The sequence below is a fragment of the Spermophilus citellus genome (assembly GCF_964194105.1).
Source record: "Spermophilus citellus genome assembly, chromosome: 5".
Lineage (NCBI taxonomy): Eukaryota > Metazoa > Chordata > Mammalia > Rodentia > Sciuridae > Spermophilus > Spermophilus citellus.
The window spans coordinates 56,358,892-56,383,516 of record NC_138186.1 but is presented as its reverse complement, the minus strand read 5'-3'; the positions used below and the strand labels follow the sequence as shown (position 1 = coordinate 56,383,516).

General features: G+C 55.2%; 1 protein-coding gene across 1 annotated transcript in view; it reads left to right on the top strand.

Annotated features, from left to right (window-relative positions):
* LRFN2 (leucine rich repeat and fibronectin type III domain containing 2) overlaps positions 1–23,404 on the top strand; it is a gene marked incomplete at its 3' end in the record, with an annotated part of 36,212 nt that extends 12,808 nt beyond the window's left edge. Inside the window, exon 2 of the mRNA XM_081295872.1 lies at positions 22,438–23,404. Coding sequence (XP_081151998.1) covers positions 22,438–23,404 — 967 coding nt within the window. The remainder of the gene's footprint in view (positions 1–22,437) is intronic.
* Positions 23,405–24,625: the final 1,221 nt, after the last annotated feature.

Below are 24,625 nucleotides of genomic sequence, written 5' to 3'. Positions count from 1 at the left end.
ACACAACGCAGGACCCGCCCCTGATCCAGTCAGCCTGGAGGGGTCTCTGGAAATCTGCATTTGGAACAGGGTCTCTCAGCGAGGCTGCCACTGTCCTGCTGGTCTGGGGACCAACACTTTGAGAACCCTGGGTCTAGTGAGATAACAGGAGGTTTGTGCAGGGAGGTTGGAAGAGGGCAGACGGCAGGCCTTGCCTGTCACCCACTCACTACTCTCCTGGGAGGTGGGACCCGTTATTTGTCATTTGGTGGACTAGAACTCAGTCCCAGGGAGGAGATGTGACTTTGGGCTTGCTCATGTTGGCAGCAAGGAGCCAGGGCCTAGTTCTGAGAGGATAAATGGCGTGTGCTTAGGAAAACCCTGGATTTGGCACTGATATTCATTGATTTCAATATTCACTTATTCAACCAACAAATCTGTATTGAGAGTCCAATCCAGACTCAGATAGGCAAAGTCCTTGCCTTCATGGATCTACCATTCTTATGGGGGAGAGAGAGAGATGGGATTAAAAATGTGCACCAGGAGACAGAGGCTGGGGCTACTATTTTATACAGGTGGTCAGGGATAGTCCTGCTGAGGAGTGACATCAGAGTAGAGACCTGAGTGGAGTGAGAGAATAGGCCAGGCAGGGGAGGCAGCTGGTGCAAAGGCCCTGGGGCAGGTTGCACTCACACTGTTGCACAGGCAGTAAGGACTTTGGTGCCTCTGAGGGGGAAGTTGCAGGGGGTGAGGTGAGGTCCAGGCGGGGCTTCAGCAGACAGGGCCACATGGGCCAGGGTAAGGCCTTGAATTGTATCCTACAAAAGGTAAGAGCCATTGAGAGGTTGGGAAATAGGCATCATGTGACTGAGAAAGAAAATTCTAGCTGCTGCAGGGAGAATACACTGTAGCCAAAGGATGGAGCCAGGGGACCTGCTGAGAGCTGTGTCTCTAGACCCTTCTGCTCCTCCATGTCCACATCTATAAGATGGGCAGCAGGACCTGGGTGTCCTTCCGGATGAGCTCAGCAGCGTATTGCAGTGGTTTTTCTGGCAGAATCCTTGGGCCTGGGACCTGGATGAGGCCCAGCTCACCATCCAAGTGGAGAAAAGGAGTTCGTGCCCTCCCTGAGCAGGGCAGAGTGTCCCACGAGGCCACTGTCCCAGCTCCTCAGCCATCATACCCCGTCCCTCACCACCCGCGTCCTCTTACCCTGACGGGGAGTAATTATTTATGTTCTTGTTTAATTAGCTCATTCGGCATGTGCCGCGGCGCTTCTGATCATAAGTCACCTTCTCTAGTGGCTCCTAGGTGCGCGGGTGCCGGCGTCTGGCCACGGGATGAAGGTGGCAGTTGCAGGTTAGAAGGTGGCCAAGGACTTGGGGTTCTGTGCTTCCCTGTGGAAGGACAGGCAGGGGTGCTGCCGAGGACAGGACTGGGCACAGGACAGGATCCTGGAAGCTGGGGTGCTTTGGTGGCAGCCGGCACTAAACTCCAGAAAGATATTTTTAACACCTGTCAAAATGCCACCGTGTGTGAGCCACCGGCTGCTCCCCAGGGCTGGGCTGCTCCCCAGGGCTGCTCTGCTCCCTGTCCCTGGCTTTGAGTGTCACTGGGAAGCAGGTCTGAGTGGAAAGGGGGGGCTTTGAAATTCGCAGGTTGGCATGGCTAGTAATTATCAGTCTGTTCCTCAGGGCCGGGACTGGAGGATGTCTCTGGCTTGTGGCCACTGGGTCAGGCTGGGTCCGCCACCCCTAGTGTCCCTGTTCAGGCTCAATCCTATTTCCTGCCACCCTACCTGGAGTGGGCCAGGAACAGGAGCCCGTCCAAAATAGACTTTTTCATGGATCAAAGGGACTGAAATTCCACCATTAGAGGTGCATTTCTTTGCATGTAAAATGTACAGAAACCTGGGAGACGTAGAGGTGGCTGCCTCTGAGTTGGGCCAACAGGGGGTGCTGACTCTATTGGAGGACACAGTGGAAACTCTGGCAGCAGCAGGAGGGAAGAGGCCAGAAGAGGTGACAAGAGACCTCAAGCCTAGTTCCCCAGGGTGGGCATACTGAGAGAGCTATAGACAGTTTGGGAAGAGGAGCCATAAAGCCAAGGTCCTTGGATCAGCCCGGCTGCCAGCTCATCCCAACTATCCTGGACTCAGGTCTTCTGTCTTTAAAATGGGCCTCCTTCTTGATGCATTCACAAGCTGAGAAATTCCCAATGAGGAAGGGCCAGTTCAAGGTCACCCAGACCAGCCCTCCCTGTGTGAGTCCTAGTTGCCCACACTTCTGCCACCTGTCACCCCTCACCCCGCTACCCTCTTGGGATGCTGACTGGTCCCATGTGGAATAACTTCCAGGGACAAAAACTACCCCACATTTCCCCCAAGGCCCCACCCCGATTCAGTGCCAAGGACTTCTGAGCCCTCCTTAGTACAGCCCCCAAATCCATCCCCTGGCCTCCTGTCCTGAGATCCTACCTCTGTCCTTAGCAGAAATAATTAAAGTAATTAATTATTCCTGCTGATGGGTTCCCCAGGGAGACAGACAGGGCACCTCAGGAGTTAGGGCCCTGGGGAGTGCTAAGCCTGTGACAGCAGGTGCTGGGGACTGTCCCAGCCCCGGGGAGTCAGGGAAGGGTTTCAGGAGGAGGGACCCCTGTGCAGCAGGTCGGGGCGCCAGTGTGTTCCTCTCTGGGCTGTGTATGCCTGAGGTCTGTCTCCTGGGGCCTCACCTCCATTGTGGACCAGTCTGTGAACACTCTGCAGACCCGGGGTCAGCCGTGGGTGGACGCTGGCCGCAGCCTGGCCAGGGCTCAGCGGGCGGAAGCAGCCCCGCCCCGTCCTGGGCGGTCCTCGAGAGGCCACGCCCATGAGGCCACGCCCCTCGCATTGCTCTGGGCCCTCCTGACCCCTCCTCCTTAGGCTGTTCCCAAGATGAAGTGGCCCGGACCCGTGGCAGTTCCATGGTGGGGTGCATAGGGGAAGTCAGTGTCTGGATGTCACAGCAAACCGTCCTGGGGACCCAGGGCCTCTAGCTCAGGTCTGATGTTGACTTTTGATCTTCAATAAAACATTAAAAGTTGCACTCGTCTCACTTCTGCATGTTTCTAGATTGTGCATCTTTGAGTGGAAGTGCATGGATTAAAACCAGAGACTGAGGGATGGAAATTAGATCACAATGATATGCTCGAGATGGGGACCCCCAAAAGACCACCAGAGACCAAGATTGATGTAAGCAGCAAAGAAGCGTTTATTGCTAGCTAGCTCGGTCCTCCGTGCACACAGCAACTGGTGACGCTGAGAGGCCCCGAGCCCCGGGTTTGCAGCAGTTTTATACACTCTTTAGGGAAGGCAGGGACTTCACATACATCATAGCATCTCTTAGCAAATCATCACACACCGCGGGAAGATCATAAAACAACTCTAAAACATGATTAGCACGTTCACTGGTGGGAACAAGTTGGGGAAGGGTGATTGGTTAGTACAAGAGGGGGATTCATTTGAACCATTGGTTTAAGCCATGAGGGGAGTGCATGCTGAACTACATGGTTTCCCAACATGTTATCAACCACCATAAACTACTGGGAGGGTCATCTGGCATCCCAGGTATTTCCCTGACTCATGCTGATTGGTGGCTTCTAGGGGGTTGCTATGGATCCTCACCTAGCCTGACTGAGTCAGGGACACCTGGCGCTGCAGATCTCTCCAGTTATTGGTAGATAAACAACTTAGCAGGGTGGGTATGTGCCTAGGAGTGCTCTGTGGGTCTTTCCAAGGACAAGGGTCACGCCCCCTTCCTTGGACAGGCTTTGCCCTGAGGTAGAGTCTGGTTTCTCAAAAATGGAGTCACATCAGTTTATCAACAAGTGCCAAGTAAACGTGGGTGGTTTCTCCTCAGTGATGATGAGGATAACGGCCAGCTGTCCCAAGAGCTGTTAGCACCGGGGACTTCCTAGCAGCCGCCGCTGATCGGCTCCTTTAGTTTGTTCAACATCCCGACCAAGAAGGGCCCTGAGATCAACTTCACTTTGCAGGAAGCACAATTTTCCGGGGCACAATTTGGTTAAGAAGTTTTGCAAGGTCTCAGCTGGGATTCACACCCAGGCCAGCTGGCTCCAGGCCTTGGCGGCAGCCTCCAGCACCCATCTGAGTGCCTGCTGGGTCCTCCCACTGCCCGAGCATCTTCACAGCTACCCGGGAGTAGCTATTACGCCTGCTTTACTGGTTGGACTCTCTGGGACAGAGTGGGAAAGCAAGCTGCCCAGCCAGGAAGTGGCAGGTTCAGAATTTGAATCCAGGCCTATAATGCTCTAAGGAGTACCTGGCCACTCCTCTTCCTTCCAGATCATGAGAGGATGGTGAGGAATAAGTTGTCTTGGGGTCACAGGTGATGTGTTTAAACTAGAAACCAGCAACTCCATTTCCTTTCACACTGTCGCCTTCTCTACTAACAACCTCCAAATCATCAGCCTTTTGTCACTCAGAGTCACCATGAGGAAACAAGTGATGCATGCACCAGACCAACCCACCCCATCCATCCACAGATACGGAGACAGGTGGGTTGTGGGAAGCCATCCTTGCACGTGATTTGAGTTGCCTCCCTGGCTGGGTGAGAGGCGCTTAGACACAGCTGTGTCAGAGCTATTCCCCACCCTTTCCCAGGTCAGAGGGCTTGTCCGTGCAGAGGCGTGTCTGGCCACTGCCCCAAATACCCAGTCGTCACCCCTGACCTTGGGATGCTGCCCCCTTTAACCTTTATTGGATGGGATTTTCCCTTGAATTTTTTGTTCCCCAATAAAAGCCCACTCCCTGGTGTGTTCTCTCTCTCTAGTCTCTTTGTAAACCTCGCCACCGCATTAAGTGGCTGGAGGCGGGAGCTAGGAGAAGCCATCCTGGAGCTGGTATTAAAGGTAATAAGAGTCTTGTCTCTTTAATTTAAAAACTCCCTAGCAATTACTCATGAATGGAACCTTCTTTCAGGAAGCCAGCGCTGTCATGTGACAGAAGTGGGTACTTCAGGAAGATTCTAAGTTAGACAAGTGGAAGAACTTCCAGGCAGTGCTGGTGATGCCTGACAAAGTCTTGGATTGGAAACAGGAGGTCCAGAGTGCATAGAGAGCCTGGAGGAACCATCTGATTCCTCTGGCTTTTTTTTTTTTTTAATGAACCCAGGGGCGCTTTACTACTGAGCTACAACCCCTGCCTCTTTTTAAAATATTTTATTTTGAGACAGAGTCTCGCGAAGTTGCTGAGGCTGGCTTTGAACTCGCTCACGATTCCCCTGCCTCCACCTCCTGAGCCTCTGGATTACAGGCGTGGGCCACCATGCCTGGTTTGGCCATGCCCTTGAGAGTTCTCATTTATAACGCGCCATTTGGACCATGGCTGCCCCTCCCCGTTACCGCCTTCCCCCAGGCTGAGATGAATCGGGTCGTGGTCCACCCCAGTGATGGGGCGGGCCTGGGAGAGAGGGAGGAGATTTATGGTTTGGCCTTTGCCCCGCAGGCGCCAGCATCCCCCAGAGCTCCTGAGGGCCTGCGGGGCTGGAGGATGGCACCATGAATCTCTGACAGCCATGGGGCTCCCCGCCGGAGGACGCCCAATGGAGGAAGCAGCCCATAGATCACAGCTGGGCTGTTGACCTTGAGTCTTAAGCAAAGTGAAGAATAAAAGGTCATATTTATTCCATCAGAGGCTTGGGAGTCTGAAATACGGGAGTGTGAGTAAAGACGGTGGTAAATCACTCACCACTCTGGGGAACTCGCCCGATCTGTCTTCCACCCTGTCACCCGCTGGGCCACCGGGCATCCGTGTGCACAGAGGTGGAGGGAGAGAAGATGTGGGGGCTCCGGGGGACCCCAGATGGTACTCACTCTGGATTATAGCAGTCCTGAGAGTCAGTGAGATTCACAGACCTCTAGAATGTAAGGAGTCCCTCACCTCCAATGTCACCTTCCTGTCCCACTTAGCCTGACACCCAGGTGGGGCTCAGCCTGTCCCCCTCACTGACACTTCCTCTCTCTCTTAACCTGCTGAAACACCTCTTCAGTTGTCCCTGGCACATCCCGAGTTCTAACCTACTGAATGAGTTACTCACGCACAAAGATGGCACCGTGCCCCGTCTCCCTCCACCTTCCCAGATCTCCAGCCCCCTCAGGCCAGGACTTTGGTTGTGGTCATTGCTGTACCCAAGGGCCCAGGACAGCTCCACCTATCATGTGACACGTGCTCCGTGGACATTTTTTAGATGGATGAGTCTCAGGAAGTTACCTGAGAGATGGTCTGACTCCGACCCCTCACCACACTAGGGAGAGCTGAGCTCCGGAGGAGGAGAGCACTGATTGGGGTACAGAACTGGGAGGAGGACCCAGTCTCCTGCTCCCAGCCAGAGCTCCAGGTCCTGCAGGGTCCAAGCTGCTCTGTTACCACGTTGCTGTCCGTCATGTTCCATTAACCACCCAGAGGACCCAGGGCGGGCGGCGCAGCCCAGGGCTGGGAAGGCGTGCTTGCTTCTTACCTTGACTTACAAAACAAAATAGGTGACAAGTTGCCTGATAACACACCTCCTAACCCAAAGGGGGCCCAAAACTATGTGTTCCATTAATTGGGGAATTAGGGGAGTTTCTTTCCTAAGAATTGTGGGGTGGGGTGGGAAATGGGGAGAGGTGTTTCCTAAGCACCACCCTATCCTCCCGCCTGGCTGGATCCTCCCTACGGAGGCTCATCCCACCCTCACCCCCAAGCCGTGGTGCCAACACATCCATTGAGCTGTGTGCCAAGCTCCGTACTCAGCACTTTTACTTACACATTCATTAAACCCGTCTAGGAAGTGGCGATCTCCTGCCATCATCCCCGTGTTAAAAATGAAGCAAATACACTATAAAGGAAACACTCTGTTCCAAGTGCTGGGGACACATGAGGAAGCAGGACGACAGGAGAGGCTCCTCTTCCTGGAGGGACCAGGTTACAGCATTGTCCTCGAGCCCGCCAGGATGGAGGTGCAGGGAGGGGACCAGCTGTGCCAAAGGAAACAGCACAGCAGGGGAGGGGCGCAGGGGACTTGGGTGGTGGAAAAATCACAGCATTGAATAGGGTGGCCTCCGGGGATTGACTTGGAGGGGGCTGACTTGGAGGGGTGGGCCGGTGGGAATCTCTGGGAAGGGATCCAGGCAGGGGAGCAGCAGGGAGAAGCCCCAAGGCTGGGGAGCATCGGGACCCTGCGAGGGGGCCAGGGTGGCTAGAGTGGAGGGGGGGGCAGGGTACGGTGGCCCCTGGAAAGATGTTGTGTCAGGGTTCACCCCTGGGGACACATTCACAGATGCTCACAGCCCGAACCAAGAGCCTCTTCCCGCCTCTGCTTGCTCTCCCAGGGTTGTTTCCACACTTAACGGTGAACACACTTACACACTGGCCAATGGACACACACTCACGCATACACACATTCACGAACACACTGGCCAATACGCACAGCTCTCCTCCACCCACACCCGGCTTCACTGCCACCCTCCTGCGTGGGTGTGAGTGTGCCAGAGAGGAGCAGGGGGACTCCTCCCCAGCGTCCTTCCCTCTGCCCAGCCACAGCAGGAGAGGGGGACAGAGCACCAGGTTCTGGGGCCTCAGACCAACCGCGCACCTCATGGAAAGCAAGTCTGCGACTTTCTCATGTGTAATTTACTCACGTGACCACGTCTAAACTAAAAGGTCTCAGGCCTGCATGCATCCTCGAGGGACACAGTCTGTGGCTCTGGTCTGTGCTCTTCATACCATAGGAGACACCTGCGGATGGGGTCATGACACTGCTGCTCTTAGTTACTCTCAACCAAAACTAGAACTGTGTGCCTCCCAGCCGGAGGGGCGCCTCCACGCTCCTGGATAAGGAGTCAGGTGCCTGATGAGGCTCATCTTCCCCCAGCACAGGTCCAGACCAAGGCTCCCTCCACCCTGCATGGCTCGCCTTCACCATCAGAGGGCTCCTGCTGAGAGGGTGGTGATGCCAATGTTGCCTGTAAAAATGATGGACAGTTAGATAAGTTAACAATTGATTCATCTATTGATAGATGATAAAGGAAAAAAGCATTCGCCATATGCATACATGGGTGATGGAGCTATTTTTTATGTCGGTGCTCTGCATACGTTGATTGTAATGCTCCCACCACTGCAGTTATGATTGCAACTGCTTTTACAAACAAGAAGACTAACTGGGCATGGTGGCCCCTGCCTGTCATCCCAGCAACTCAGGAGGCTGAGGCAGAAGGATCATGAGTTCAAAACCAGCCTCAGCAACTTAGGGAAAGGACCTAAGCAACTTAGCAAGACTCTGTCTCAAAATAAAACATAAAAAGGGATGGGGATGTGGCTCAGTGGTTAAGCACGCCAGGTTCAATCCCTGGTATCAAAAAAGAAATAAAAAAAAAAAAAAGGAAGACTAATGCTTTCTGGGAAATCCAGAAACAGGGTAAAGATATAGTGGGAAGCTGTGGAGTCAGGATTTAGCCCAGAGCCCAGGTTCCTTTGGTGCTAAATCATGTGAGCTTAGGGACCTGTCCCTGCCTTCCCACTGTCCTTCTATGGCTGTGCCCCGCCTGCCCTTCCCCCACCCCTTCCCCTCTGGTGATGTTCTTGTGGAAACTTGGAATGTCAGAATTGGGTGTGGAAGTATAGAGAAGGGAAGTGTCTTTCCCCAGGTCGCACAGGGCTCATGACAGAGCTACTGCTTGAGGCTCCGGTACCCAGCCCGAACCTGGGTGCCTGGTAGGTGGGAACAGCTCTGTCCCCGTCCTCCTTTCCTTGGGCTCCTGGGTTTGGACTCTGTCAGAGGCTGCAGTTGTCTAGATAGAGTGGCCTCCCTGCTGCCCACTGGCAGTCTCCCTCCTGAAGCCACGCCTCCTCCCTTTCCTCCCTCCTGTCTGCTCACTGCAGATGTGGTGTCTGGGAGGATCAGCAGAACCAGCCCAGGGAAGTGCTGAGTGGGCTCCACCTGACCACTGCTGGAAAGGGCATTTCTCCAGGGGCCCAGGCAGCGGGCAGATGATGCAGCAGCTCTGCAAGCCAGATGACCAGCAGGCCATGCATCAACCCCCAAGAAAGCATCGGCCAGTTTCTCCACCAAGCTGTCATACCAAATATCCTCGGGATATAAAAGTGACAGCTCACACTGGTGCATGCTTTGCCACTTGCAGCCTGCCCCAGGAGGGATGCGTCTCTTTGGGCTCCTCAGCAGTCCTGAGGGGCAGGTACTAGTGTGGGCCTTCCTGTTTCACAGATGAGAGAAACATCTCTTTGTCCAAGGTCACTCAGCTGGCAGATGGCGGAGGTGGATTTGAACTTGACCTTCAGACACTTGGTTTTATGCCCACAGTATTTCCATAAAGGAGGGGTAGGCTTCCTGGGCAGAGGGCTCAGGTAATCTGCCCAGGGTCACACAGCTAGTCAGTGCCAGAGCAAGGTTTGAACTCAGGCCCAGGTGCTGCAAGTCACTGGGTTTTAATCTTCAGCAATTCCTCTTGGGCATTGGATTCCTGCCATGTCCTGCCCTGAAACTGCCCCAGTCTTCAGCCCTCAATGAGTATGGAGAAGAGCAAGCAGATGGCCAGGGGCCACTCTCCCTGCTGGGCACCTTCTCCAATGCTGCCTGTGGCCCCAGGTCTGACAGGGCCAGCCAGCCTGGGCAACAGAACTAAGCAGCCCCTGTGTGCATTGCTGGCCGCCCGAGCATCCTCAGCCTTGCTGGAGCGACACACAGATTCCCAGCAACCCCTGTTCTTCCTGCTCCCCTGGCACAATTTTCTTTGTGATAACATTTTATATATATATATATATATATATATATATATATATATATATATAGAGAGAGAGAGAGAGAGAGAGAGAGAGAGAGAGGTACAAAATGTACGCGTGTAGCAGGGACTATTTTAACCACTTTTAAGTGACAGTTTGGTGGCATCGAGTTCATTCGTGTTGTGTAACTATCGCCTCCGTCCATCTCTAGGAGTCATCATCCCAGTGTGAGACTGGGCACTCTCAGACAGCAACCTTGTACCCCTCCACCAGCCCCTAAGCCACCCTCCCACCCTCTGTCTCTCTGAGTGCATTCACGCTAGGTGCTTTGTGTACAGTATCTGTCCATTTGCACCCAATGTCTTCCAGGTTCATCCTGGTTGTAGCATGTATCCGAATTTTACCAAAAACTGGTGACAGCTTCACAGACGTGCATGTCACCTTGTGCATGTCACCGACGTGCAGGGGTCACACTCGTCTCCTCTGTAAGGTTCCAGTTTTTAGTCTATGTGTGCTGAAGAGAGCACTGTGGTGGCATTCTGAAGGATGCTGGCACTGGCTTTGCCCCTGAGTGTTGCCCCGTGAAATCACGGGTCTGCGGGTGGAGGTGAATCGTGACATTCAGTTGGGTGGTGCTGACTCGGCGCCAGCTGGTTGTCCTAGCGCATCCTGGACACAGCTGGTGGGGAATCTTCGGCTCCCACCGTTCTGTTTATGACGAGGTGTAATTGACCTGACATCTTCTGCGTTTTTCTGTAAATGATGACTTGTTGAGCAAACTCTTCTCAGCTCCTCCAGGAGATGAATGGCAACTATTGTCATCATAGCCATCATTGCTGTGGCCCTGAAAGGCCCCGGGAAGGGACAGGTGTGCTTATCCCCATTGCCCGTAATTTCTCTCAGAGAGTTGGCTTTGCTATCCCATTTCACATGTGAGGAAATTGAGAGGAAAAATGATCTGGTGTCAGCTAGGTAGAGGAAGGACTGGTCTTCGAAGAAGTTTCTGTCTGATTCCAAAGTCCACAGTCTTTCCTCTAAGATACGCTAAACCAGTCCCTGTGTGGGTGGAGGTTGAGGAGGAATAAATCCAGAGGGAAGTCTCACATCTGTGAAGACCTGGATGAAGACAGAGAGAAAGGAGAGACAGACAGACAGAGGCCTTGCATGGGATAAGGGGGCTGGTCCTGGTGGGCTGAGCCCATGGCGACGGAGCACTGCTCTAAGAGAACAGAGAGAGAAAGGAGTCTCAGGAGCAGACCCGGGGGTTTCGCCGATGGCTCGGTGTGGGCCACCCACAGATGGCAGCTCCCAGGGAATTCAGAGTGGCTCTGAGAAGCGTGACATCTGATGGGGAGAATGGGTCCAAAGACAAGTCATCTAACGGGAGGGGAGCAGCTAAGAAGCACTGGGATCTGTGCCTGTCAGTTGCTGGGGAGGATGGGATGCTAATTCTGGAGAAGTGGGGTGGCGTGGCCTCACAACGGGAGAAAGTCAGCCAGGGGTAAAAGAAAGAAATAGGAGCTTTCCAGGCGGACCCCTGGGGTTGCACTAGGGACAGAGGGGTGGTCCCTGAGGAGGGGAGGAGCAGGCTTTCAGAACACAGCCCACTGAGCTGAGCATCGGAATGGAGCCTTGGGCGTTGCCCAGAACTGGGAGGGGGCAGCAGTTGGCGTGTCCCAGGAAGTGCAGGAGCAGAGTGCTGCAGCCAGAGGGGCCTATGTTGAGGGACTGAGGAATCCGGTGACTGTCAGGGCCCCTCTTGTTCCTGTGGTCTGAGTGGAGATGAGCAGGAGAATTAGAAAGAAGCCAGCAGCCGGCTGAGAGCCAGCAAAGGCAGTGCTGGACAGAAGGGCCCGGGAGGCCCAGGGCTGCACCTAGACAGACCCAGATCTCAGCCCACAGCAACTCTGGGAGGGACTCCATCACCTGCCCCTTTTACAGAGAGGTTAAGTGGCATGCCCAAGGTCACACAACTGGTCACTGGTGGCACAGGGGTTGGAGCCCTGGTAGTGATTACTGGCACCTGTCCCCAACCTCCTGGCTTTCTCCACCCTGTGAAGGAGCACCCTGAAGCAGCAGCTGCCACACAGACACAGGCAGCAGGGTCTGCCCTGGTTCCCCAGCCAGGAAGCAAAGGCAGGGCCTTCCTGATGGGGCAGTTCACCTGTCTCCAGGTAAGCTCTTACTCTGGGGAGATGGGTGCAGAGACAGCCTGCTGGGTCTCAGATCACTGTGGCCTAATTTCCAGTAGTGGCCAGGGCTTTGTCCTTGTGTCTGCTGAAAACAAGTGGCACATCCGTCAGTGTGCAAGCGCCACACTCAAGATGGCTTCCTGCGAGTGCCACACCCAAGATGGCTCCCTGCAAGTGCCACATCCAACATGGCTCCCTGCATGCTCAGTCAGGACCAGGCCCTGCCCATCTCCAGCTTCCAGCTTGATGAACCAGGGATGCCTCTCTCTGGGTTGTGGGGGTGAAGCAGTGCCCACTCCTATATGTGGCTCATCCTCACGCAGACCTTCCTCTGTGCCAGACCCTGACCTGGGTTCTTCATGAATTGTGACGGGACAGATCCTCTAAGGCTGAGACAACGAACACCCCATTTTACAGAAACAGGTCATTCCTAGGACACTAAGGCACAGAGGACACTAAGACACCTCAGGATATCAAGGGCTTACTATGTGCCAAGTGTTGTTCTAGGCCCTGGGGAAATCCAGGAACAAAAGAGAGGAAAAGTTCTGACCTCAGGGAGCTGACATTCCAGTGGAAGGAGAGAAAGACAGACACTGAACAGTAAGCACAGGGAGGGAGAGATGATGTCTGTCAGGCAAAGGGCAATGGAGGAAAATGAACAGAGTAAAGGGCTTGGGGGAGCCAGGGTAAAGGTGGGCGGAAGCTCACATAGGGTGATTGAGATGGTCTCCCTGAGGAGACATTAGAGCAGAAGTTTGGAGAAGGTAGGTAGGTGAGCATCTAGCTACCTGGCAGAAGAGCATACAGGCAAAGAGAACAGCCAGTGCAAAGGCCCTGTGGCAAGATGCCCTGGGTTGGTCTGAGGAGCTGCCGGCAGCCAAGGTTACAGAGTGAGCAGGGGGAGTATTTAGAGAGGGAATCCATGAGGTGAGAGGCAGATCACCTGGGACCTGTGCACCATGGAGGACTCTGGGTTACATGAGATGGGCTTCACTGGGGTGGCACCGAGCAGAGGAAGGACAGGATTGACCTGTGTTCTAACTGTATTCCTCTGACTGCTGCAGAGACGCAGCTGGGGGAGGGGAGCAAGGGAGGACACCCAGAGGCAGGGATTTGACCTTTAACTCTGCCTGCAGTCCCCAGGGCTGTGGAAGGAACATCTGGATGCACCTGAGGCTGGAGGCTTTGGCTGGGTGCTTCATCTCAGAATCTCAGGCTTGATGGAAGGAAGTGTCTCCTCGGCTCACTGACCCGTGGAGCCACCAAGGCAGGGGCACTTGGGAGGTCCCATGTTCTCAGGAGGGGCAAAGGCAGTGAGCAGGTTCACAGCCAGCTCCTCATCCCGGGCCCTGGCTTGCAAGTGGGTAAAAGGCCTGACCCTTGGGGCCCTGAGGCTCCCCCACACTCCACCATTCTGAAGAGCAGCCCTGCACCTCCTCCGGTCCTCACTCAGGGCCAGGTGTTCAGGTAAGGCCAGCGTTTGGCACCAGTAGAGGGGACTCCATGCCTTGCACTGGTAATTCTGATAATTTTGACTCCTCTAATCCCTGGACCATCAAATATGGGGCCCGGGGTCTTCCAGATGCACAGCACTCCGTCCTACAGAGTTTGAATGCAACCTCAGAATCCTTCTCAACACTGGCACCCAAAAAACCCTCAGAGGTGGAATACAAGAGTAAACATATTTGCAAACCTTCTAGAACCTGGTTCCTGGCCACTGCCTTGGTGACCTCATTCCCTACCACCCTCCCTTTCTATCTCTGTTCCAGCCATGCTACCTCCTCACTGTTCCTGTCTCAGGGCCTTTGCATAGCCTTTCCAGGCAGCTCCTTCTGCCCCAAAACTGTGCCCACATGTATCCACGTGGCTCTTTTCTTCCCTCAGACCTCCCACTGGCATGAAGCCCTGAGACCACCATCATCCCTCACAAGATCCCATCTCTGTCCCAATTGACTGTGTGACCTCAGGAAGTTCATTTAATCACTGTCTCTAAAATGGGGAGCAAAATTAAATGTACTTTCCACATAGCTTGAGAAAACACGAGGGTTCTGGGTTTTCATCTTGGCTGAGCACAAAACTCTGCAAGAACTTGGGCAAATCTCATAACCTCTCTGTGCCTTAATTTTCACTTCTGTAAAATGGGGATGATAATAGCACCTCCCTCACAGGCTGCTATACAAATTAAATTAATTAATAATGTAAAATACTCAGAACGGCATTTGACAAATAGTAGATGCTCAGTAACCGTTACCTGTTACTGCAAGGTCACATGTCTTCTTCTTTGATAATTGCCATCAAACAGTTGGCTTGATTCAAAGACTTGCTTCCTGCCAAAATCTCATTCTGCTTAGTTCAATTTAAGTAAAACAGTACAGTCATCCTTTAATGTCTGAGGAGAACTGGTTCCAGGACCCCTGCAGGTACCCAAATCCACAGATGTTCAGGTCCCTTATATGGAACTGCATAGTATTTGCATATAACCTACACACATCCTCCTGTATTCTTAAGTCATCTCCAGATTATTCATAGCACCTAAGAAGATGCGATAATAGTGGTAAGAAAAAGAGTCTGTATACAAACAGTTTTTTTTTTTCCTTCAAATATTTCCAATCCACAGCTTGGTTGGACTTTGAGGCTGCGGAATTGGAGGATTCGAGGGTAACACTGCAAAGGGAGGTCTTGCTTGGGTGGCCTGGCAGGCCTATGCAGGCAGCCTATCTGCCCAGCCTCCATTTCTTCATCTGCAATGTGGGGCAACATTCCTGCATCAGAGTCAGTTTGCAGAATGAGACCCTGCCTGCAGGAAGTGCCAGCCTCACAGGAAGTACCCCATGCAGGGTGTGCAGATAGAGCATCCAATCTCCTCTCCTGCCTTGGGTTTGCGCAGGGAAGCCAGCAGGCCCCTTAGGGGCTCGGCAGAGGAAGGAGAGGCTGCAAAGTCAGGGCCTCTCCTCTGGGTTTAATGAGGCTCTTTCATGCGGTCGGAGATGTGAAGGCGGCTGAAGAGGTTGGCAGGCCCGGGTCCATGAAGGGCTGGTAATGAGGATGCGGAGCCAGGGAAGGGGCGCGAGGCGCTTGACGCGGCCTCTGCAAATTAGTGCTGGGCTCAGCAGGCAGCTGTGCGCATCACTGATGGAGGGGAAGGGGGGCAGAGCTTCTGCAAAGGGGAGGTGCTGGGGGAGCTGAGGCGGATGGGGCAGAAGGAGCCCCGAAGATAAAAGGGGTGTTTGACAACTTCAGGGAAGGAAGGAGCTGCTTTCTTACATAGACACCAGCACCCTACAAAAGCACCCTATACAGCCCCCGCCCCACAGCTGCACAAGGCCAGCGACTCCGCCCACCTATCTTCTCTTGGGGGCTGCATTCCTGGGGGAGGTTCATGGCTGCTGCAAAAATGGAGAAGCTCAAACACAATAGGATTTGATGTCTTTCTTGGCCTCCTGATGTTCAGCGTGGCGTGCCAGGCCAGGCAGGAGACCCTCCTCGTGTGCAGGCTCAGGGTGGGTCTGCAGCTCCCCTCAGGGCTTATCAAGGCCAGGTTACCGCAAGGTCCAGGGGTGAAGGAAGGAGCATGTGGGGGAGGCTCTCCAGCTCTTAGAAAGCTGGTGGCACACTGTGTCCCCCATTCCATTTGCCAGAATGAACTGTCCTCAGACATCCCTAGCTGCAAGGGAGGCTGTGGAAGAAGTCTAGAGGGGCCCAAGAGGGGAGGGTGGCTGGTGGTGGTCATTTACGCTTCACCATGAGGCCCAGGGGGAAACTCAGAATCCCCCCCATTCCTGTTCCCACCCCCAATCCTGGGCCCTGAGGCCCCAGAGGTGTATTCTGGGGGTAAACTATGCTGCTAAGAAAGAGCAGGACCAGCTTGCATATGTCTCTGGGAGGTCGCATGGGGTGACCCCTCCCAGTGTCAGGGAATGTGGGAGTCTAGGGCTAGGCCTGGATAGAAGAGGGGCCCAACAGTGGCTAATGTTGCCTGGGACCAGACCCTTACAAATGATCCAGGAGTAAACACCTCCACTCCACACACACACTCACCCATACACTCACTCACACACACACACACACACTCACCTGTACGCTGCACTCATGCATCCCAAACCCATACATGCACATCAATGAATAGCCTTCAGGAGCCCACGCAGTGAGCCTGAAGGACACAGAAGACCCTCTGCAGAAAGGTCACAGGCCAGCAGTATCTGAGAGCCTAGCACTAGTCCCCAGTGAGTCTCAATAAGCCCCTCCCCATGCACAAAGGGACTCCGCCCTCATCACCTAACCAAGCACACATCCCCCAAAGAGCAACCCAGACCCCAAGTCCAGAGGTACAAGAGAGACAGGACACAACCTGGTCCTCAAGGAGGTGGCAGCATGAACCAGCCGTCACCAGGGAGAAGGGCCCTGAGGGGAAGGCGCGGAGGGTTGAGGAGAGGCAGCAGGACATGCTCTGGCTGGGGTCAGAAATGATATCTGTGTCAGCCTCAGAGGGTGAGGACCTGGGTAGAGAAGGAGATGGCCTTTCTGGGGGAGAGGGACCCCCCCATGCAAGGGGACCAACCCGTGCCTGCGCTAGTGCACTGGACCTGGCAGCCCAAGTGCATGGAGACCTGGGGAGTGTGAGGGATGTCCCAGGTGGAGTCCCACCAGGCACAGCCAAGATGTGAGCCGCTGGCGTGGAGGAATGATAGTCTAATCCCACTTACGAGGAAAAGATGGTGTGAATGGGATGTTGGCATCCCATCAAAGCTACCTCCTGTGTCACTCAGGATTCAGTCAGAGAGGGGGAAAGAGCCCTGCGAGTCTTTCCAAAGAGACTTCGGAGTAAGAACTTGTGCGGATGATGGAGTGGCTGGGGGTCACCCAGGAGACAGGGAGCACCACAGATGAGCCTAGGCGAGAAGTGACCGCCCCGCCCCATCCAAGGCTGGAAGAGCATAAGGAGGGGGTGTCAGCAGGACAGGGATCCAGATCTCTCTGGAAGGAGCTGGAAACAGGGAGCCAGCCTCCTAGAGGGGACTCAGGCTATCAGGGAGAAAGCACTGGAAAAAGAAGAGGAAGAGGGACTGTTCACAGCAGCTTCTCCCTCTTCCCACCCTCTAGCCTGCACTGGCCAGCTGGACCCAGCAGAACCAGGGCACAGGAACCTGGGAAGAGCAAGGGAGCATGGGAAATGTAGTTCCCTGCCATGCGCGGTTAGGGAGGGGGCCAGGGAAAGAGGGAAAGCAAATTTGAGAGAAAACAGCAGGATGACTGGGCTGCTCTTGCCTGTGAATTCTTCTTAAACTTCTGGGGTCAGCTGAAGATTGTTGGATAGTGTTCAGCTGAATGAACAAATGCCAAATGAATAAAAACACAGAGAGGGAGTGGGGGCGGGGGGTAGAGAGAGGGAGAGGAAGAGACTGACTCAGAAACAGCCATTTAGGCCTGCTTTGTTTTCCCGGGTAGGCGCCGGGATTGCAATTTCAAATTGTGTTTTAGAGTGTGTGAGCTTAATTAAATTTAACACGTTGGAGCAACTTACCTTAAAATAGCAATTCATATTTTCTGCTAACAGAGACGTCGCCAGTTTATGTGATGGAGGGAAATGCATCAGGGTTTCAGGAATGTGGTTTTCATAGACAGGGCGGAGACCTCTGGCCATTCAGTTAATGTCATTGACCCCAAGTGCACTCTCCCCTCCTGCACCTTGCTCTGGTGGAAGGCTGACCACTGTGACCAAGGGCTCTGCCTTCAGTGGGCTTCTGCCATGGAAAAGAGCAGCAGAAGGTTGGGCCTGGAAGAGGGAGGTTGGGCTACTTGTTTGTCTGGTCCCCACCCCAGGAAGTGACCCTGGAAGCTCCATCACCCCAATCCTGTAGGCCATTGTGTCTCAGTGAGGGGTGATTTTGACCCAAGAGGCCATTCAGTAATGCTTGGAGACATTTTTGGTTTGTAGAGCTGTGGGTGTGTTCTGGACTGCAAGTCCTGGAGGCCAGGGTGCTGCAAACATCCTGCAGTGCAGAGGGCAAAGGCCGGGTCAGGACTTAGCCAGGCCAGGGGTACTGAGGGCTGAGGCTAAGGAACTGTGCTCTCGCTTGCTGCTTCTCAGATTCCTCCAAAAGGACCAGCTCTGTTTCTTCCCTGTCTGAATGCTTTTGGAATTATGTAACAGACATTAGAAAATACCGTCATGCGCTTGGATGTGACAACCCATGTCAAGTTGCTCACAACTGTAATGCCTACTCTCAATTTCTGGGCAGCTGATCATGGAGCAGGAATAAACAGTTCATGGACAGGATTCTTTTGTGGGCCATCGTATGAGCAAGACCCACCTCTGTGATTCTCTGTCCTTCCTGGGACAGCAGGGGATGACAGCTAGGTGACACTAGCCTTGGGTTATTGCCTGTTCCCTTGTGGTCCCCCATGCCCTACCCACCTCCTTGCAATGGGTCCTTTTGTAAATGCCCTCAGTTATTATCCCTCTGCCACTGAGCCCTCTGCCCGACAAGCCCCCACTGATCCTGGGATGTTTTCCTGCCTAAGTAAGCAAAGTTGGAGGTTGTGTAGGTGGGACGACAAGGAGGTGATGCTCAGGCTGTGGCTGCGACTACCTCTTGTAGGTCATGGCTCGCCCTTGACCAGCACATCAGTGGCAAGGGACACAGTCACAGCCATGACTTGGGTGGATCACTCTGGAGATGGTGGGGCTGAGAGGACTTCTAGGAGCATTCCCGACCCAGAGCATCTGTGTGGCGGCTGTGCCTCTGTCCAGACCAGAAGTGGAGAGGTCCAGGCAGGGCCTGCGTGTGGCATCGGGAGGCGGGGGGCCTTCAGGTAGTAGAACTACCTCCCAGGGAGGGACAGGAGGGCATGAGGCGGAGCCCAGGCCCCCAGTGCAGCCAGGGTCAGCAGATGGCTCTGTTGGGGGTGTGATGGGGTGTACAGAGCACGGGGTGGCAAGGGAATTCCATTTCTGTCACTAGGATTTGAAGAGTGGCCATTCTATGTGACTTTTTCATGTGGCTTGTCTTTGCTACCTGGAGCCAGGAGCGGCCTAGCTTCAGATGAAGAAGGGTGGGATCCCAGTGGAGCCCATCTGGTCTCCGCTCCATCATTCCCCCAGGGAAGAGTGCAAACTCTTCGGCCTCCTCTTCCTCTGAATCAGAATGATGCTAACTTCCTCAGGGGTTTGCAGGAGCTTAAATGTGATATGCATGGGAACTTCCCAGCCCCAGGTAAGGGCTCTGCAAGTCCTGGTTATTGGTGTTAACAGAGATGAACTTGACCTTGCCAGCTGGGGCCTGCTGAGTCAGCTACTCTGGCTCTCCTTGACATCTCCTGCCCAGATGCATGGGCGTGCACACACACACACACACACACACACACACAACCCAAGACCCGCACTACATACACCCATACACCAGATACATGCCACACCTGTACAACACACACACACACACACCCCCCAGACCCACACACACCACATACATACACCCATACACCAGATACATGCCACACCTGTACACCACACACATACACACACACACACACACACACACACACACACCCCAGACCCACACACACCACATACATACACCCATACACCAGATACATGCCACACCTGTACACCACACACACACACACACACACACACACACACACCCCAGACCCACACACACCACATACATACACCCATACACCAGATACATGCCACACCTGTACAACACCACACACACACACACACACACACACCCCACAGGGGCAGAGGATCCAGGAGCTGCCTCCTGGCTCTTGGTCCTGGCCTGGGGAAGCAGGATTATTCCTCCTGCCTCGTTGCTGAGCTAGATACCATGGGGGGCTTTTCCAGGCAGACCTTGCAACTCCAGTGCCAGCAGCCTGCCAAGAACCAGCCTCACCCAATGGCACCTCCATGAGAAGCTTGGTCCAACTAGCTTTCATTCCATTATGATTTCCCTTATTTGGGAAGCAGGCAGGGCTCCAAAGTCACCCAGGGACACCAGGAAGATGAGCAGTGTCTGAGAGGAGTGGAGGCCATGGAGCCAGACTGCCTGGTTTGGGGCCCCAGGCTATGGCTGGGCACCCTCAGGCAGGTAGCGTAACCTTTCTGTGCCTCCGTTTTTTGTCTATAAAGTGGAGATGCCATCGTGGTAACTACCTCTGGACAATTGCTGGGGGGATTATGTGAGTATTCATGCTCCCTGAAGAGCTGAGGATGGAGCTGGCCCAAGGCAAGGCCCTGGGAGCCCCCCTTGTTTCACTGTCATTTTAGTAATGACAGCAACAGGAGCAGCGCCTGCCTCCCAGGAGGTGGGTGCACATGGAGATGACCTCAGGGGTCTCGAGGCAGGTCCTGTGCTGGGTGGTTGGGAGTGTCAAATGCAGGAGTGATGGGGACAGCCGTGTGGCTGTAGGTGTCCAGGATGCAGCATGCCCCCCTCCTCTGGTGGCTCTGCTTTTTCAAGTCACCCAAGCCCTCCAGGTGGTGGAGGGCAGGGATTCACAGCGACGGCAGCTGGGCCCCTGGGGTCTGCACCCCGGCTCTGTCCCCCACGGCAGAAGGAGCACCATGGCAGCGGCCACCCAGAGAGCTCCTGGAGAGCCAGGTTGACGGGCACAGGGAACTACAAGAGCCTGGCACTCAGGTGCCAGCTGCTAGTTGCTCTTACCACTGTCATCATTCTGGGTGTGCCCAGCTCCAACCTCGCTGAGTTGCCTCTATAGCCTCAGGGAGGAGGAACTGGGCTTGGGGATTGCCAGTGTCCCCGGGAACACCGGTCACATAGGGATCCTTGGGCTCTGTCCTGGGGGCCAGGGATCCTATGGGTGGAGAGTGAGCTGCAATGGGGCCTACAGGACTTGAAATGAAGAAATGCATCCCCGTATCCATCACAAGCCCAGAAGTTGAAGTCCCCAAACTGCCTCATCCCAGCAGTCCCAGCTGTGTGACCTCTGGTAATCACTTACCCTCTCTGAGTCTCAGCCGTTCCTCCTGTGAAATGAAAGCCCTAAGCGCTCTTTCACAGGAGGACACAGTGCCAGGTAGAATGGTGGCAGTGGAGTCCTCAGACAGATCCACCTCTCCTCCCTTCTGGCCTCTTGTGCCCCAAACCCTCTGGGATGCAGAGGGGCTTGAGGGCCTTTCCCTGAGTGTGGCTTCCCCAGCAGCAGGACCCAGGATCTGGGGGGACAGTAGAGCCTCCCGGGCCGTGCACTGATGGGATGTCAATATCTGCCTGTCAGCCCTGATCTCTCAGGTGGGTGTGTTCAGACCTCAGTATTTCACATCTGAGATCTCAATCACGTGGCCTGTCTTGGGGCTGGAGGGGCGGGCGGAGCCTTCTCGTTCTCAAGTCCTAGGGAATAGAGGCTTGGGGTAGAAGAGGGGCCACCAGGGAGGCTACAGGGCATTCATTCAGGCCCAGGGGGTATTTCTGCAGGAGCATTTACAGGGTGATCCAGGCATCACCCCTGGAAACAGAAGTGGGCCCTCGATTAGAGATGGGGCCTTGCGTCCATGCTCGTATCTGGAAGGCCCAAGCAGGAGGGGCCCAGGCTGCAGTGGACGGACCCCAGTGTGGGAGACGGCTGCCCCATTAGGCCGGTTCTGAAGGTGGAGGCCCTAGCAGGGTCCTCCTGACTGAGAAACTTCCCCAGAGTTGTTGGGGGGCCACCTGCTGTGGCCTGGAGTGGGGAGTGTCCATCCCTTCCCTGGGGAAGCAGTACTGCTCGGTTCTCCACTCCCCCCACTTCTACTTAAACCCCACCTGACCCCATCCCCAGCCCAACAGGCCCCTGCGCAGTCACCAGCCCTCCTGGCTCAGGAGAGAGCCCTGCAGGTGGGGGCAGTGCTGGTGGCCCAGGGCAGGACCCTGTCTGGCTCAGCACAGCACATGGCCCAGAGAGGGCTCAGTGCTGGTGTCCTGAGGTGCCCCAGAGAACAGGACATACGGAGCAGGGCAGGGCTGACCTGACTCCCCCAACCTCCAAGTCCCAGAGACTGGGGGATGTTGGCAGCAGGCCTGGGAGGGGGTAGCGAGGGCCCCTTTGTCTAAGTCTTGTTTCTTCACTCCTTTAATCTCTGCCTTGGTGTGCCCCCTGCCTCTCTCTGTGTGTCCCCTCTGCACTGTCCTCTGCTGCTTCTCTCACCTCCGCCATCCATTTCCTGTTTCCTCTGGGTGGCTTCCTGCCCTCCTCTGCTGCCTTGCTGCTCTCTGATATCCTTCCCTTAACTCCCCACGCTTCCTCTTCCACGGGCCTTTCTCCCGCTCCCCCTCCCTGGGTCTCGCTCCTCATGTCCTTGCTTTCCCACTGTTTTCTGTGCCCATGCCTGTCACCTGCCCCGTCCTCCTCCTCCTCTCCTCAATCCATCTCCCCTTACCTGTCCCTCCTCTCCCGGTGGCTCTTTCTTTGGTTCTGCGGGGCTCTCTGTGTCCCTGTCACCTTGACCTTCCGCTGCGCCCTCCCTTACCCTGTGTCTACCTCCCTCCCCAGGATGATCCCAGCCTCCAACAAGGCCTTCGTGGTCAACAACCTGGTGTCGGGGACAGGCTACGACCTGTGCGTGCTGGCCATGTGGGATGACACGGCCACGACCCTCACGGCCACCAACATCGTGGGCTGCGCCCAGTTCTTCACCAAGGCTGACTACCCGCAGTGCCAGTCCATGCACAGCCAGATCCTGGGTGGCACCATGATCCTGGTCATCGGGGGCATCATTGTGGCCACGCTGCTGGTCTTCATCGTCATCCTCATGGTGCGCTACAAGATCTGCAATCAGGAGGTCCCCAGCAAGATGGCAGCAGCCGCTGTCAGCAACGTGTACTCGCAGACCAATGGGGCCCAGCCTCCACCTCCGGGCAGCGCGCCCGCCGGGCCAGCCCCGCCAGCCCTGCAGCCGCGGCCCAAGGTGGTGGTGCGGAATGAGCTGGTGGGCTTCAGCGACTCTTCCTCTTCCAGCTCACTGGGCAGCGGGGAGGCTGCGGGGCTGGGACGGGGTCCCTGGAGACTTCCACCTCCTGCCACCCGCCCCAAACCCAACCTTGACCGCTTGATGGGGGCCTTTGCTTCCCTGGACCTCAAGAGTCAGAGGAAGGAAGAGCTGCTAGACTCCAGGACTCCAGCAGGGAGAGGGTCCGGGACATCAGCCAGGGCCCAACACTCAGACCGAGAGCCACTGCTAGGGCCCCCGGCCGCCCGGGCCAGGAGCCTGCTCCCTCTGCCCCTGGAGGGCAAGACCAAACGCAGCCACTCCTTTGACATGGGGGACTTTGCAGCTGTGGCTGCCGCTGCAGGAGGGGTGGCCCCCGGTGGCTACAGTCCTCCCCGGAGGGTCTCAAACATCTGGACGAAGCGCAGCCTTTCCGTCAATGGCATGCTCTTGCCATTTGAGGAGAGTGACCTTGTGGGGGCCCGGGGGACTTTCGGCAGCTCCGAGTGGGTGATGGAGAGCACGGTGTAGCCCCCGGGTGGTACCCTCCCTCCCACCCTCGAGGAGTGGGAGAAGTAGGGCAAAGGACCTTTTCGGGCAAGTCTTGTGGAGTTTCCATGGTGATGTTTACATCCAGGGGCAGTTCTGTCTCCCGGTCAAGGCCTCTCGTCCCTTCTCCCCAGTCCTCCGCCCCCCATGTCACCTTCCCAGGCCCGTCCCCACCACCCAGCAGGGTGTGCTCAGGGAATGTGACTCGCTCAAGTGTCTGCTGAGCCCTGAGTGTTTGGAGAGGCGGGGACTCCGTCTTTCTGATCACAAATGTAGCGTCGAGCAAGCGGCTTCGGATCGCTCAAGGGTCCAGTGCTGTTTTTATTTCTAATTTATGTTTCCATTTCCCAGACTTCTCCTCTTCATTCCCACAGATAACCGAGAAAATTCCCTCTACACGAGAAAGAGTCCTCCTTGGTTGTGGGTGACCATGGCCAGTTGGCAAGGCGTGGGGATGACTCTGGTCTCAGTCTTGTTTTGGAGGAGTGTGGAGTTCCCTGCCCAGAGCCCTCATTACCCGCAGCCATCCCCGCGCCCTGCTCTGGGAGGCAGGAGTGGCCGATAGTGACCCAGTGTCCTTTGCTTCTCAAATAGGCCCTCACCCAGCACAGTGGCTTAAGCCAGAGGGTGACCTCCAGGACTTACACATGGGTAGGGAGGGGGCTCTAGCCTGTAGGGCATAGGGACCTTGCTCTAGGGTTGCTTCAGGGCATTTGCCTCTTTTCCTGGGAAGCTGAATAACACAGACGAGGACATTTTCTCTGTAGATCTCAGCTTTCTAACTGGCAAAATCCTGAGACAGAACTAGAAGACCCCCCACTTCCCTTCCAGTCTCAGGACTCACTGGCTTTCCCCAACTCTAGCGTAGGGTGTCCAGCTCAGTGGGCCAGGAGCACCAGCTGCCAAAGCAGTCCCTATCCTCTCCAGGCACAGAGGGAACATTCTAGATGTTTGAGGGAAATCGGAATCAGAGTTTTGGAGCTTGGGGAGGTGTTGTGATCATCCCACCCTCATCCCTTCCTGCGTCTCCCTGAGAGCAGAGACAGGCCCACAGTCTCATGGAGCATGAGTGACCAAGCCAGGGCAGGGCCAAGGCTGCCTACCTCCTGGGGGCATTGGGATCCATGCCCCTGTCTTCACCCCAACTAGAACAGTTCTGTGTCCCAGGTCTGTCCCATGTCTGTTCCTGAAGAAGGAGGCTCA